The sequence below is a fragment of the Aquarana catesbeiana genome, linkage group LG11 (genome assembly GCF_042186555.1).
Source record: "Aquarana catesbeiana isolate 2022-GZ linkage group LG11, ASM4218655v1, whole genome shotgun sequence".
NCBI classification, from domain to species: domain Eukaryota; kingdom Metazoa; phylum Chordata; class Amphibia; order Anura; family Ranidae; genus Aquarana; species Aquarana catesbeiana.
In genome coordinates this window covers 111,550,846-111,563,741 of record NC_133334.1, presented here as the reverse complement: position 1 = coordinate 111,563,741, position 12,896 = coordinate 111,550,846, and the positions used below count along the sequence as shown (strand labels likewise).

The 12,896-nt window shown below is 43.4% G+C and overlaps 1 protein-coding gene across 5 annotated transcripts in view; it reads left to right on the top strand.

Annotated features, from left to right (window-relative positions):
* Positions 1 to 12,896, top strand: part of SCYL1 (SCY1 like pseudokinase 1) — a 120,165-nt gene that overhangs the window by 70,405 nt on the left and 36,864 nt on the right. For all 5 annotated transcript variants that reach the window (XM_073604890.1, XM_073604893.1, XM_073604892.1 and 2 more), the window contains 6 exons: positions 369 to 476; positions 3,953 to 4,066; positions 9,170 to 9,325; positions 11,638 to 11,826; positions 11,939 to 12,014; positions 12,140 to 12,340. In XM_073604890.1, coding sequence (XP_073460991.1) covers positions 369 to 476; positions 3,953 to 4,066; positions 9,170 to 9,325; positions 11,638 to 11,826; positions 11,939 to 12,014; positions 12,140 to 12,340 — 844 coding nt within the window. The remainder of the gene's footprint in view (positions 1 to 368; positions 477 to 3,952; positions 4,067 to 9,169; positions 9,326 to 11,637; positions 11,827 to 11,938; positions 12,015 to 12,139; positions 12,341 to 12,896) is intronic.

Genomic DNA, 12,896 nt, shown 5'->3' with positions numbered 1-12,896 from the left:
TATTTGGTTTATTGGCTGAAGGACGCTGCCCACATTACGCTGCGGTAGTCACTGTTAATTGTTTGCAAGACCATTGCTATTAGGTGGATGAACCCATCTCCCCTATCATATTCTAAAGGATCTTTTTAAGAAATCGATTATCCCTTATGAGAAGGTTATGTATTGGAGAATAAATAGTCTCCTTAAATTTGGTAAAATTTGGGACTTATGGCGTGAATTTATTCCTACTTTGACTTTGGGATAAAGCTTTTCTAGCCCTCTTATTGTAATCTTGGAAATCCACTGTAAGTTTACCTTAAACAATGCCTGGAAATCTAAATATGTGGAAGTGTGATACTGTGTATCTTATTATCATCCTCCTCTTACAGATTGGAAAGTTTTTGAATGCAGATGAATATCAACAAAAAATCATTCCTATCATTGTTAAAATGTTCTCCTCCACGGATAGGGCCATGAGGATACGACTCCTGCAGCAGGTAAATACCAGCTCTTATCATATATATATCCTGTGAGCTGCTATGTATTCTTACTCTAATAAACAGCTGCCAGAACCCTTACACACTACCATCCGTATGTGTAACAATGCCAATCACTATATTGATGCAGCGCTTTTTCCCCAGTTTTGTCTTATATCCAAAAGTGAACACACTGAAATAATTAATAGTGAAGCACCAAAAAAAAAAACAAACCTCCAGAATCCTTGCAATAGTCCCTCCTGTGTTATATATCCTAAGGTTATGTTCTCTTCTGATGAATGCTCAAATATATCTCAAAATATGTGCCACCTTCACCAGATGTGCCCTCACCTGGTCACTATGGTATTTTCAACTTTTTTTTTTTTTAAATCAGAAAAAAGCTTTTATTGTGTCACAAAGTTAGATGCACAAAAAAAATAGCACACAAGAAAATATCATCAGCGTATACATTAAAAAAGTATATTATACATGAAACGGTTCAGGGTACGTAAAGCTAAGATATGTCATTTCCAGTCACAGCAGAGAATACTTATGACAGACGTACCCCTTCCCAGATTTTATCACCGTACACTCTAATGATGAGCGGACAACAGATTAGTGGACACAATCATAGTCAAATAAGCAAAGGTACTGTAGATGAACTAACTACCTTCCAATTGGAAGGTAAACAAACTGGAAATTCTATCATAACAAAGACCCAAGGGATTACATCAGTTATCTCCGTTAGCCGGCCAGTGATAGAGGGGACACTTAGATTGAACTTTAATTCCGCGATCAAACCCAAAGCCTATAAATTGTTGTGCTATGGTGAGATTAATTAGCAATGGTTTTGAGGAGCTAAGAGGTTACATTTGAAGAAGTCGATTGAGGACTAGTTGGGAGGCTGCTAAGCCTGGGGTGTCTAGCCGAGGTTGCCATATTTTATAAAACTTATTAGCAGCGTTTCTGTGTTGATAGCTTAGCTTTTCTTTTAAGAATGGTATTTACCTGCTCAATCCACTGTTTCATTGTTGGACTATGCGGTGATGGCCATAAACGAGCGATCTGCTTGCGGGCAATATACAGTAATCTCAAAACTGCCACATTTAATTGGAGGGGTAAAAAATTCCTCATCAACCGCGCCTAGTAAACAAGTAACTGGATGTAATGGAACAGTGGTTTTATAAACAGAAGATATAATATCGGTTACAGCTTTCCAATGTCTGAAGAGTTTGGGGCAGCGCCACAGCAAATGTATGAGGTCCCTGTTAGCCCCCTCACATTTGGCACACAGAGGGGACTCTGTCCCACCCCATCTGTGAAGCATCACCGAAGTATGGTAAGTTCTGTGCAAGATGAATAGCTGAGAGAGGCTGTACAAGGGTGAGACTGAGATGGCTGGCATAGACTGCAAACATAATTCCAAGTCCTCACCCCCAATCTCGCCCAGGTCTTGTTCCCACCTCTGTCTACACAGTAGTCTAGCTGCATCCCGTGTCCTTGAGGAGAGAGTACTATATATCTGTGAAATCATGCACCTTTTATTTTGTGTGGTGAGTATGTCAGTTAAAGCATGGTCAATGAGTTCTAACCTGGACTGTTGTACCTGTGATTGTAAGGCATGCCGAAGTTGGAGATATCTATAAAAATGTTGTTTTGGCAGCCCAAACTCCTCCTGTAAGTCCATGAAGGATTTAAAAATGGTCTGATTAAAGAGTTGGGAATTGTAGCGAATACCCTTGGCCTCCCAGGACTGAAACCCCTCTAGTTTATGTAGTTCCATGTAGCGAGGGTTACGCCAAAATGGAGTATGTACCATGAAGCCCGTCATACCCACACTGTGTTTGATAAGGGCCCATAGATTTGTCAGTAACAGTATGGTGGGCATAGATTTAGGGTACTGGGGCAAATCGGCCTTAAGTTGAAAAACAGCGGGGAGACTTTGCGTGCTAGAGAATAGCATACTTTGGATAGAATCCTCCATATCTACCTCCTCCCAGCCGCCCAGGTGTTGAAGCTGTGAAGCCAGGAAATAGAATCTGATGTTAAGCATTGCCAGGCCACCCTGGTCCTTATTGTTCTGCAACATGGAGAGTTTGATTCTAGCAATCTTCTTTTTCCAAATAAGACTTCTAAATAGAGTGTCAATGCGTGCAAACCATCTACAGGGAATCCATTGCTGGGAGTTATGGAGTATGTACAGTAGCTGAGGTGCCCACACCATCTTTATAATGTTGGCTCTATCGGTGACTGAAATAGGCAGCTTACACCAGGCAGTGCATTTGACTTGTAGTTTAGTAAAAAATAGGGAGATAATTGAGAGTTAAATTCCTAGGGGGACCTAATGGATGACGCTGGGAGGACAGTCTAAGTTGAGTAGGTTGTTTGAGGCGATACACAAAGCCGAATTTACAACATACCACGGCGGTTTGAGTTAACATATGAAAGGCATATGTATTCTGAAGCAAATGTAAGCCTAATGTGCACTGTTTAGGAGATATTACTGTACATGCAGCCAGTGACATTACTGGCGCATACGCTCTAAAGGAACGACCACCCAGGCCGTTCCTTCAGAGCCCTGTGCTGTAAACTGCGGCACCCGCCGACATGTGAGAACCCGGAACCAAGACATGTGAACGTGGGAGCGCCTGCAGCTCTGATATCTCTGTGCTGGAAGGGCTTTGTTTTAAGGTATGTTTAACATAATGTGCTAGTATGCAATGCATACTAGCACATTATGCCTTTACCTTGCAGGGTATAAAAAAAATAAATCCAGCGGTTTACTACCGCTTTAAAGTTGAAAATACCATAGTGACCAGGTGAGGGCACATATTTTGAGATATATTTGAGCATGGTGGAATCTATTTGTTTATTTTTTTCTTTAAGAGGCTAATCCAGTATATAAGGATAAGGCACTATATAGTTTTTTTCTTTTTACATGACATACTGAACACCTAGGAGATGATAGATGTGGAGTATTGAAGAAACACTTATTCAAATAGTGTTATTTGACCTATACTGAGAAGTAGGGTCATATTCAGTGGATGAGAGCACAACCTTATAGAATATAAACATTATAGAACATATAACATGGGAAAACAAGTAATTACGGAAGCAGTGTACACATGGACTATTGCATATAAAGGACTCGGTGGGGGTGGGGGTTGGGGGGGTTGGTGGTTCACTATTGTTTGTTGTTTCAGTGTGTTCACTATTGGATATCAGACAAAATGGGAAAGCGCTGCACCAGTATAGTGATAAATGCCAGCTCTTGCTGGCCTAATTTAATCAGGTACTCCACACAAACTGTTATGACAGTGCTTGCTCCGTGTCTGTGGAGAGAAGTTAGCACTTTTTTCCAAACTAAATATATATATATATATATATATATATATTTTATGTTTCTTGGTGACTGGCATTAACAAAGCAACTTGGCATAGTGTAATGTTGCTGATTGCATTTGATCTTTTTTCTTACTTTTTTTTTGCTTGAGGCAGATGGAGAATTTTATCCAGTACTTAAATGAACCAACAGTCAATGCACAGATCTTCCCCCATGTGGTCCATGGCTTTATGGATACTAATCCTGCAATCAGGGAACAGACAGTAAAGGTAATGGCAATATGTTGATGTTATTTGCTCTTTGTATTGCATATTCTATAATCAGACACTACTTAAAACAGTTACTTTAGGCTTACAGTAAATTTAAAGCAGTTGAAAAACCATCCGGTCACCACTGAGAGGGAAGACATCTTCTCTCGTTCTTTCTTCGGGATCGTGAGCTCCGGTGCTGTGAGTCGCCGGAGCTGCGATGACATCACTCCTGCGCATGCATGCGGGAGCCCTCTGTTCCTCCAAGAAGCTCTGAAGTTCCACCATGATATGCCAGAACTTCAGAGCGCATGCGCCGTGAATATCTCCTAAACCGTGCAAGTTTTAGGAGATATTCATTTTACCTACAGGTAAGCCTTATTATAGGCTTGCCTGTAGGTAAAAATCATAAAGGGGGGTTTACAACCGCTTTAAGCAACATGTTTATATTCAACATTACTGCTTTGCTCATTTATGCACAATTGTGGATCGGTCTGTTCACTATTCAGCTAATAAGAATAGAATAATTCTAAATTTTTCTTTTGATTTTTTTTTTCCCCCCTGTCAAGTGATAGTGTGAAGAGTTGAAAGAAGAACTCCCATCCAAAGAAGATTGGCATAAAATTTTCATGTTGATGTCAGGACATTTTACATTGTTATTAGGCTGGATCATATTCTCAGGCAGACAAAGGGGTAGCCAGGGTCACAGGGTGGAGTTTTCAGAAATGTACCAGCTTTAGATGGCTTAAAGAGACGGTTATAGACAATCATCTATTACATTATTAACACCCACCACCTGTTGAGGCATGGACTCCACTAGACCTCTGAAGTTATGTTGTGGTATCTAGCATCAAGACGTCAGTAGCAGATCCTTCAAGCCTTGTAAGTTGCGAGGTGGGGCCTCCATGGCTTCAATTTTTTTCCAGCCCATCTCAGAGGTTCTCAATTAGATCGAGATATGGAGAATTTGAAGGCCAATTCAACACCGCAAACTCATTCTGATTTGTGGCTAGGCAGCCCCATACCCAACAGACTGCAATACACTGTGTGTTTAGACACCTGTCATTTGGAACAGCATTTAACTTTTTCAGCAGTTTGGGTTACAGTAGCTTTTCTGTTAAATCTGACCACATGGCCCAGCCTTCGTTCCCCTTTTGCATCAATGAGCCTTAGTTGCCCATTGCCAGTTCACCGGTTTTCCTTCCTTGGGCCATTTTTGGTAGGTCCTGACCACTGCAGACTGATAACATCCCACAAGAGCTACAGTTTTGGAGATGCTCCGACCCAGTCGTCTAGCTGTTACAATTTGGTCCTTGACAAAGTAACGCAAATCCTTAAGCCTAGTACACACGGGCTGAATGTCGGGCGGCAACCGGCCGGCGTTTGACCCGTGCGCGCTGCAGCCAGTCGGACAGAAGCCAGCTGAGAGCACTGACCGGAGTGTTCTAGTAGGGGGGAGTCCCGAGTCCCCCCTGTCGGAACACAATTTCACAGCGGGGGGAGGTTGCTGTACTAACATCGGATAGTTAGTACAGCGGCTCCTCCAGAGCTGTTAGGTTTTTTTCGTTCAGCCCTGCTCGGTTGAATGAAAAAAAAACTACTGTTGTATACTAGGCTTTACACTTGCCCATTTTTTTTTTTTCTTCAGGGACAACGACAACTTGCTGCCTAATATACCTCACCAACTTTCAGATTTTTTTTTTTTCTTAAGGTCTTTGATATTTTGCTTTTAAGGGTAGAGGACAGATTTGGGGTCCCCAGATCTCTCCAGAAAGAAGACCTGTCTTGCTGTATTGTTATCGCAAGGGATGTTTACATTATTTGCGATCTAACAATAAAAGTCATAAAATGTTTTTTAAAGAGATAGTGTAAAGCTCCCCGTGTGCTCACGCGCAGTAGTGAACACATACGTAGGTCACACCTACATATGTAAATGGTGTTTGCACCACACATGTGAGGTATCTAGCACTAGACCAACTCTGTCACTCTAAATTGGTAATCCTGAAGACCTTTTTAAAGCATCGCCTATGGAGATTTTTAAGTACTGTAGTTTGGTGCTATTCCATGAGCGTGCACAATTTTAAAGCATGACATGTTAGGTGTCTATTTACTTGGTGTAACCTCATCTTTCATATTATACAAAGAAATTGGGGTATATACTATGTTTTTGTTTTTTTTCTAATTCATGAAAGTGTATTATTTTCTTGAAAAACCGCTCTGCAAAAACATAAAAAATTTGAATGACTGCCATTTTATTCTCTAGGGTAGTGATGGCGAATCTATGGCACGCGCGTGCCACAGCAGGCACGCAGAGCCCTCTCTGTGGGCACACCAGGACGCCATGTTCGCGGCCCCCACTGACTTTTTTTTTTTTTTCTCATAATATTGATGAGTCTGACTCCGCTCGTCACCACTGCTCAGTCTCGCCTCCTACCTAGGCTGTATGTGACACTGGAGGTCTGGCTGGGGCGCGGCACCACCCACTCGTCCTGACTCCTGCAGTGCAGTGCGGAGTCATCTCTGTGGGAGGGGCTGGGAGTCTCTCTGTGGAGTGCCAGGCAGCGCATGTCACGGCAGAAGAACTGGAGGACATACTCCAGAGGAACCAACTGCAAGGCAGCTCGCCTCAAGCCCAAGGAGCAGACTGAGTCTGTCAGTGTCTGCTGAGAGTGAGACTGTGGAGCAGAATAAGTTAACTTGTTATGCACAGTGTGGACTCACTGGTCACTGGAGTGGACTTGGCACCTCAGCAATAGCCAGGGACAGTCCCAGGAGGGAGGGACTGGGTGGTCTGGCCTGGGACTGGGACCTCACTGGGGGTCAGTGCAGGGGCCGCCACAGCGTGGGAGAAAAAGCATAGAGCTGAGGAGTAAACAAGGAAAGAAGGTGCCGCTGGCCTGGGTACCTGCCTAGGTGTTTTAGCATGTGAGTTAATATTAATGATTGCATCAACTCATTCAGGAAAACACGGGCTGCTGCATTACTAGTGCAGATTTGCAGAAGCTGCAGGTCTGTTTGATGCAGTGCCAAGCAAAGCAGTATGTCTGCGGTCTCTGATCCACTCTTGTACTATGTCTGCGGTCTCTGATCCACTCTTGTACTATGTCTGCGGTCTCTGACCCACTCTTGTACTATGTCTGCGGTCTCTGACCCACTCTTGTACTATGTCTGCGGTCTCTGACCCACTCTTGTACTATGTCTGCGGTCTCTGACCATCTCCTGTACTATGTCTGCGGTCTCTGACCATCTCCTGTACTATGTCTGCGGTCTCTGACCATCTCCTGTACTATGTCTGCGGTCTCTGACCATCTCCTGTACTATGTCTGCGGTCTCTGACCATCTCCTGTACTATGTCTGCGGTCTCTGACCATCTCCTGTACTATGTCTGCGGTCTCTGACCATCTCCTGTACTATGTCTGCGGTCTCTGACCATCTCCTGTACTATGTCTGCGGTCTCTGACCATCTCCTGTACTATGTCTGCGGTCTCTGACCATCTCCTGTACTATGTCTGCGGTCTCTGACCATCTCCTGTACTATGTCTGCGGTCTCTGACCATCTCCTGTACTATGTCTGCGGTCTCTGACCATCTCCTGTACTATGTCTGCGGTCTCTGACCATCTCCTGTACTATGTCTGCGGTCTCTGACCATCTCCTGTACTATGTCTGCGGTCTCTGACCATCTCCTGTACTATGTCTGCGGTCTCTGACCATCTCCTGTACTATGTCTGCGGTCTCTGACCATCTCCTGTACTATGTCTGCGGTCTCTGACCATCTCCTGTACTATGTCTGCGGTCTCTGACCATCTCCTGTACTATGTCTGCGGTCTCTGACCATCTCCTGTACTATGTCTGCGGTCTCTGACCATCTCCTGTACTATGTCTGCGGTCTCTGACCATCTCCTGTACTATGTCTGCGGTCTCTGACCATCTCCTGTACTATGTCTGCGGTCTCTGACCATCTCCTGTACTATGTCTGCGGTCTCTGACCATCTCCTGTACTATGTCTGCGGTCTCTGACCATCTCCTGTACTATGTCTGCGGTCTCTGACCATCTCCTGTACTATGTCTGCGGTCTCTGACCATCTCCTGTACTATGTCTGCGGTCTCTGACCATCTCCTGTACTATGTCTGCGGTCTCTGACCATCTCCTGTACTATGTCTGCGGTCTCTGACCATCTCCTGTACTATGTCTGCGGTCTCTGACCATCTCCTGTACTATGTCTGCGGTCTCTGACCATCTCCTGTACTATGTCTGCGGTCTCTGACCATCTCCTGTACTATGTCTGCGGTCTCTGACCATCTCCTGTACTATGTCTGCGGTCTCTGACCATCTCCTGTACTATGTCTGCGGTCTCTGACCATCTCCTGTACTATGTCTGCGGTCTCTGACCATCTCCTGTACTATGTCTGCGGTCTCTGACCATCTCCTGTACTATGTCTAATAGGAGAGCAGCAACCCTGCTCAAAGACGGTGGGGAAAAGTTCTGTCAGGGGACAGGAGGCTGAGTGTGAGGAGATGGAGGCTCCCTTTGAGGTAAAACAAGGCATGTAGGCTGCGCTTGAGGTGATAGATGCTGTCTAACAGTATACCACAAGCAGTCTTTATATAAATGTTATTTTAAACATATTTGTTCTAGTAGGATTAGGCCAGAGAGTAGAGAGAGTGTTTTTTGATGGTTTTAATTTTAAATGTACCTTGGTGTACTTCACTGAGGTCTGTACTTTGGAAAATGGAAAATACTTTGATTTTGTGTTGCAGTTTGGGCACTTGGGCTCAAAAAGGTTCGCCACCACTGCTCTAGGGTGTTTACAAAAAAAAAAAAAAAATAAAAAAAAATATATATATATATATATATATATATATATATATATATATATATATATATATATATATATATATATATATATATATATATATATATATATATATATAATATAATTTGGGGTTCTAAGTAATTGTCTAGCAGAAAATAATTATTTTTACTTGTAAGCAACAATTGTCAGCAAAAGGCTGGGTCCTTAAATGGTTAATCTATAGAAGTCTTGTATATCTTTGCGGTGTTGTAACGTAACATTATCCATTGGAGCTGATTCCCTTTTTTTTTTTTTTCCCTTTTATTTAGTCCATGTTGCTTCTGGCTCCCAAATTAAATGAAAACAATTTAAATGTAGAGTTGATGAAGCATTTTGCTCGGCTTCAGGCGCGGGATGATCAGGGGCCAATCCGATGCAACACAACTGTGTGTTTAGGCAAGATTGCTTCCTACCTCAATCCCACTGTAAGTAAAATTTTTCCTATTCTACTGTATGTATTTTTATTTCATACATTTTAAGGTTTTGTTCATGGATTTCTAGATCAAGTTACTACTGCCGACATAATGGGGTTTAATTGTAAATTCACACAACTTTCACCCAAGTTTAACACAATTTATACTGAATAAACGTGTGGCTCCTAAGTGAGAATTGTTATAGTAAGGTTGAAAAAAGACACAAGTCCACCAAGTTCAACCTATGTGTGTCATTATATGTCAGTATTACATTGTATATCCCTGTATGTTGTGGTCTTTCAGGTGCTTATCTAATAGTTTTTTAAACTATCGATGCTCCCCGCTGAGACCACTGCCTGTGGAAGGGAATTCACATCCTAACCGCTCTTACAGTAAAGATCCCTCTACGCAGTTTAAGGTTACACCGCTTTGCTTCTAATTTTAGTGAATGACCATGTGTCTTAACTGTTTGCTGCCCGCCCACCATCAAATGACGGCGGGGCGGTGCGGCTCTTGTTCTGGGATGACGTCATATAACAGTGACCCAGAACGGCTGCCCCCGCGCCGTGTTGCTAGGACACGGCGCGGCCTAGTTCTCTGGAAAGAGCCACGTCTGCGGCTCTTTAACCATGTCATCGGCTGTGGTCACATGTAAACAAGGAAGTGCCGGTAATCGCCACTCCTCGCCTCACACTGACAGAGTGTGAGGAGAGGAGAGCCGATCAGCGGCATCTCCTCACAGGGGACAGCTAAGAATGTAATCGGGGCACTGATCATCAGTGCCCTGATTACAATATTGTAAAATAGTGTCACAAATCAGCGCCCACCAATGCCAGCTATCGGTGCCCATCAGTGGCAGCAATCAGTGTCCACCACTGCCCACAAGTGCCACCAATCAGTCCCCCTTTAGCGATGCCAGTCAGTGCTGGCAATCAGTGCCGCCCATCACTGCTGTCAATGCCCATCAGTAATGCCAATCAGTGCCACCCATCAGTACCGCCTATCCGTGCCACATATCAATGCCCACCAGTGCCGCCTATCAGTGCCCATAAGTGCGGCATATTAGTGCTTCCCCATCAGGGCCGCCTCATCAGTGCCCAAAAGTGCCATCTCATCAATGCCCACCAGTTCAGCCTATCAGTGCCGCCTCATCAGCGCACATCAGCGAAGGTGAAAAATTACGTGGGTCCAAAATTTACTGACAGAAAAAAAGTAAAAAACATTTTTTTGTCAATTTTTTTTTTTGTAAAAAATAAAAAACCCAGCAGTGATTAAATACCACCAAAAGAAATCTCTGTTTGCGTGAAGAAAATTATAAAAAATGTGTTTGGGTACAGTGTAGCACGACCACGCAATTGTCATTCAAAATGCGACAGCGCTGAAAGCTGAAAAATGGCTGGGGCAGGAAGGGGGTGTAAGTGCCCTGGACTTAAGTGGTTAAATTCCCTTTCGTGGAAAAGCTTTATCCCTATTGTGGGGGGTCAACTGGTATCTGTACATTGAAATCTCATCCCTTCTCAAGCGTCTCTTCTCCAGAGAGAACAAGTTCAGTGCTCACAACCTTCACTCATAACTAAGGTCCTCCAGTCCCTTTATTAATTTTGCTGCCCTTCTCTGGAATTGTGTGAATTTTTTTGTATGAAAACCTTTATAATATAAAGTCCAATATATGTACAGTATGTTCATCCACCAGTCACTTCAGTCAGCTGAATCTTCAGCTTTATGTATGGGCAGCCTAAAGGGGAATCTGGCAGCCATTTAAACATTTGAAACAAAGCATTTGCTTAAGGCAGGTATCGCAAGAATCCAGCTATTACTGATTATTAGTCTGAAAAGCCTCCTCTCTGCTAAAAGCTTAAAATGGCTGTCAGGTTTTCTTACTAAAGATTACAAGACTTTAAAGAGCTTCGCTCCTACATACTGTAGATGCTGACTTTTAATATTAGGACACTTACCTGTCCAGGGTTCCCGCGATGTGGGCACCCCAGGCGATTTTCGGATTGGCTCTCGGATGCTGCCGCTGCCATTTGTGCTAAAGGAAACCAGCAGTGAAGCCTTTCTGCGCTGCGGCGCAGTCTCCCGGAAGTGGGGAAGGGTACCTGTCAAAATCATGTCAAATGTGGCACCGGAGGGGGGAAGGAAGCAGATAAGTGGAGGTTCCACTTGGAACTCCGCTTTAATAGCCAGGTACTGGAATCTGATCAGTGCACACCTGCTGACTATAAGAAAGAAGATGGAATATCTTCAAAATACAACCTGCAATGCATTGTTGACTCTTTATACAATTATACAAATGACATACTAAGGTCACATTTTCCTCACAGACACGGCAGAGGGTCCTGATATCGGCATTTAGTAGAGCTACAAAAGATCCCTTTTCCCCATCGCGTGCTGCTGGCGTTCTTGGTTTTGCTGCTACACACAACTTTTACTCAATGAATGACTGTGCTGGTAAGATCCTACCAGGCCTTTGTGGTGTCACAATGGATCCAGAAAAGAGTGTCAGAGATCAGGTGAGAGAAATGAAAGAAATTGCGTTTTTTTTAATACCCACTGTGACAAAGCACCGATGAAGATGGATATCATTCTCTGTTGCCGTGTCATATTTCTTTATTCATCCTCCAGGCCTTCAAAGCAATACGCAGCTTTTTGGATAAACTGGAGTCTTTGTCTGAGGATCCAGCACAGTTAGCAGAGCTTGGTAAGTGAAAGATGGGTTTGTTGTAAATGGTAATGGAAAGGAATAATTAGCAATTTTAGATGTTTTTCCCTCTAAGTGGATGTTTATGTATTATGCATTTTATATGTATCTGGCTCTTTTCACAGAAAAAGATGTACATGCAGCATCAACGAGCCCAGGTGTTGTAGGTGGCTGGGCTGGTTGGGCTGTCACCGGAGTCTCCTCCTTGACCTCCAAATTTATCCGGACCAGTGCAGCAGGAGGACAGGATGTGGCTCCTGCACAGGCAGCAGCACCAGGGCCATCAGTATCCCCAGCTACAGCACCAGCAGGAGCCAGCAAGCCAGGTGAGTGTCCTATGCAGCTCCAAGGCACACACAGACTGTTTAGTCTTTGCACACAGAGTGGATTATTGTCTGTTACAGCATAATTAGGGAAGATGACACTCCTTTATCACGACAATGTATTTGTCATTGCAAAAACAGGCTATTTGTGCCCTGATAAAATTTTTTATATTTACTTTGAGATAGAGCTGCTGGGGTTCAGACATCAAGTTCAAACCATGCTCTGTGACTGACATATATAAAAGATCTCCTCGCATTCACTTTTTTTGACCACCAGCGTAAAGGGTTTGAGCTCTGAGATGCCATTCATTACGAATAGTACCACAGTGCATCTACCTAGTGCACTGCAACATACTGTAATGCACTACTGTTGCAGTGCACTGCACTTACCAAATCTTGTGCAGAAGTGATTTTTGGTGCGTTGGTTTATCAGTTCACATTCATGTTAAAGTTTACTCTTTTAAATACCACTGGAGACTTCTCTTATTTATAAATCAGTAAAGTAAACCTTTTTATTACATCACCTGTAGACGCTGGTCATGTCAAAACACACTTTTCC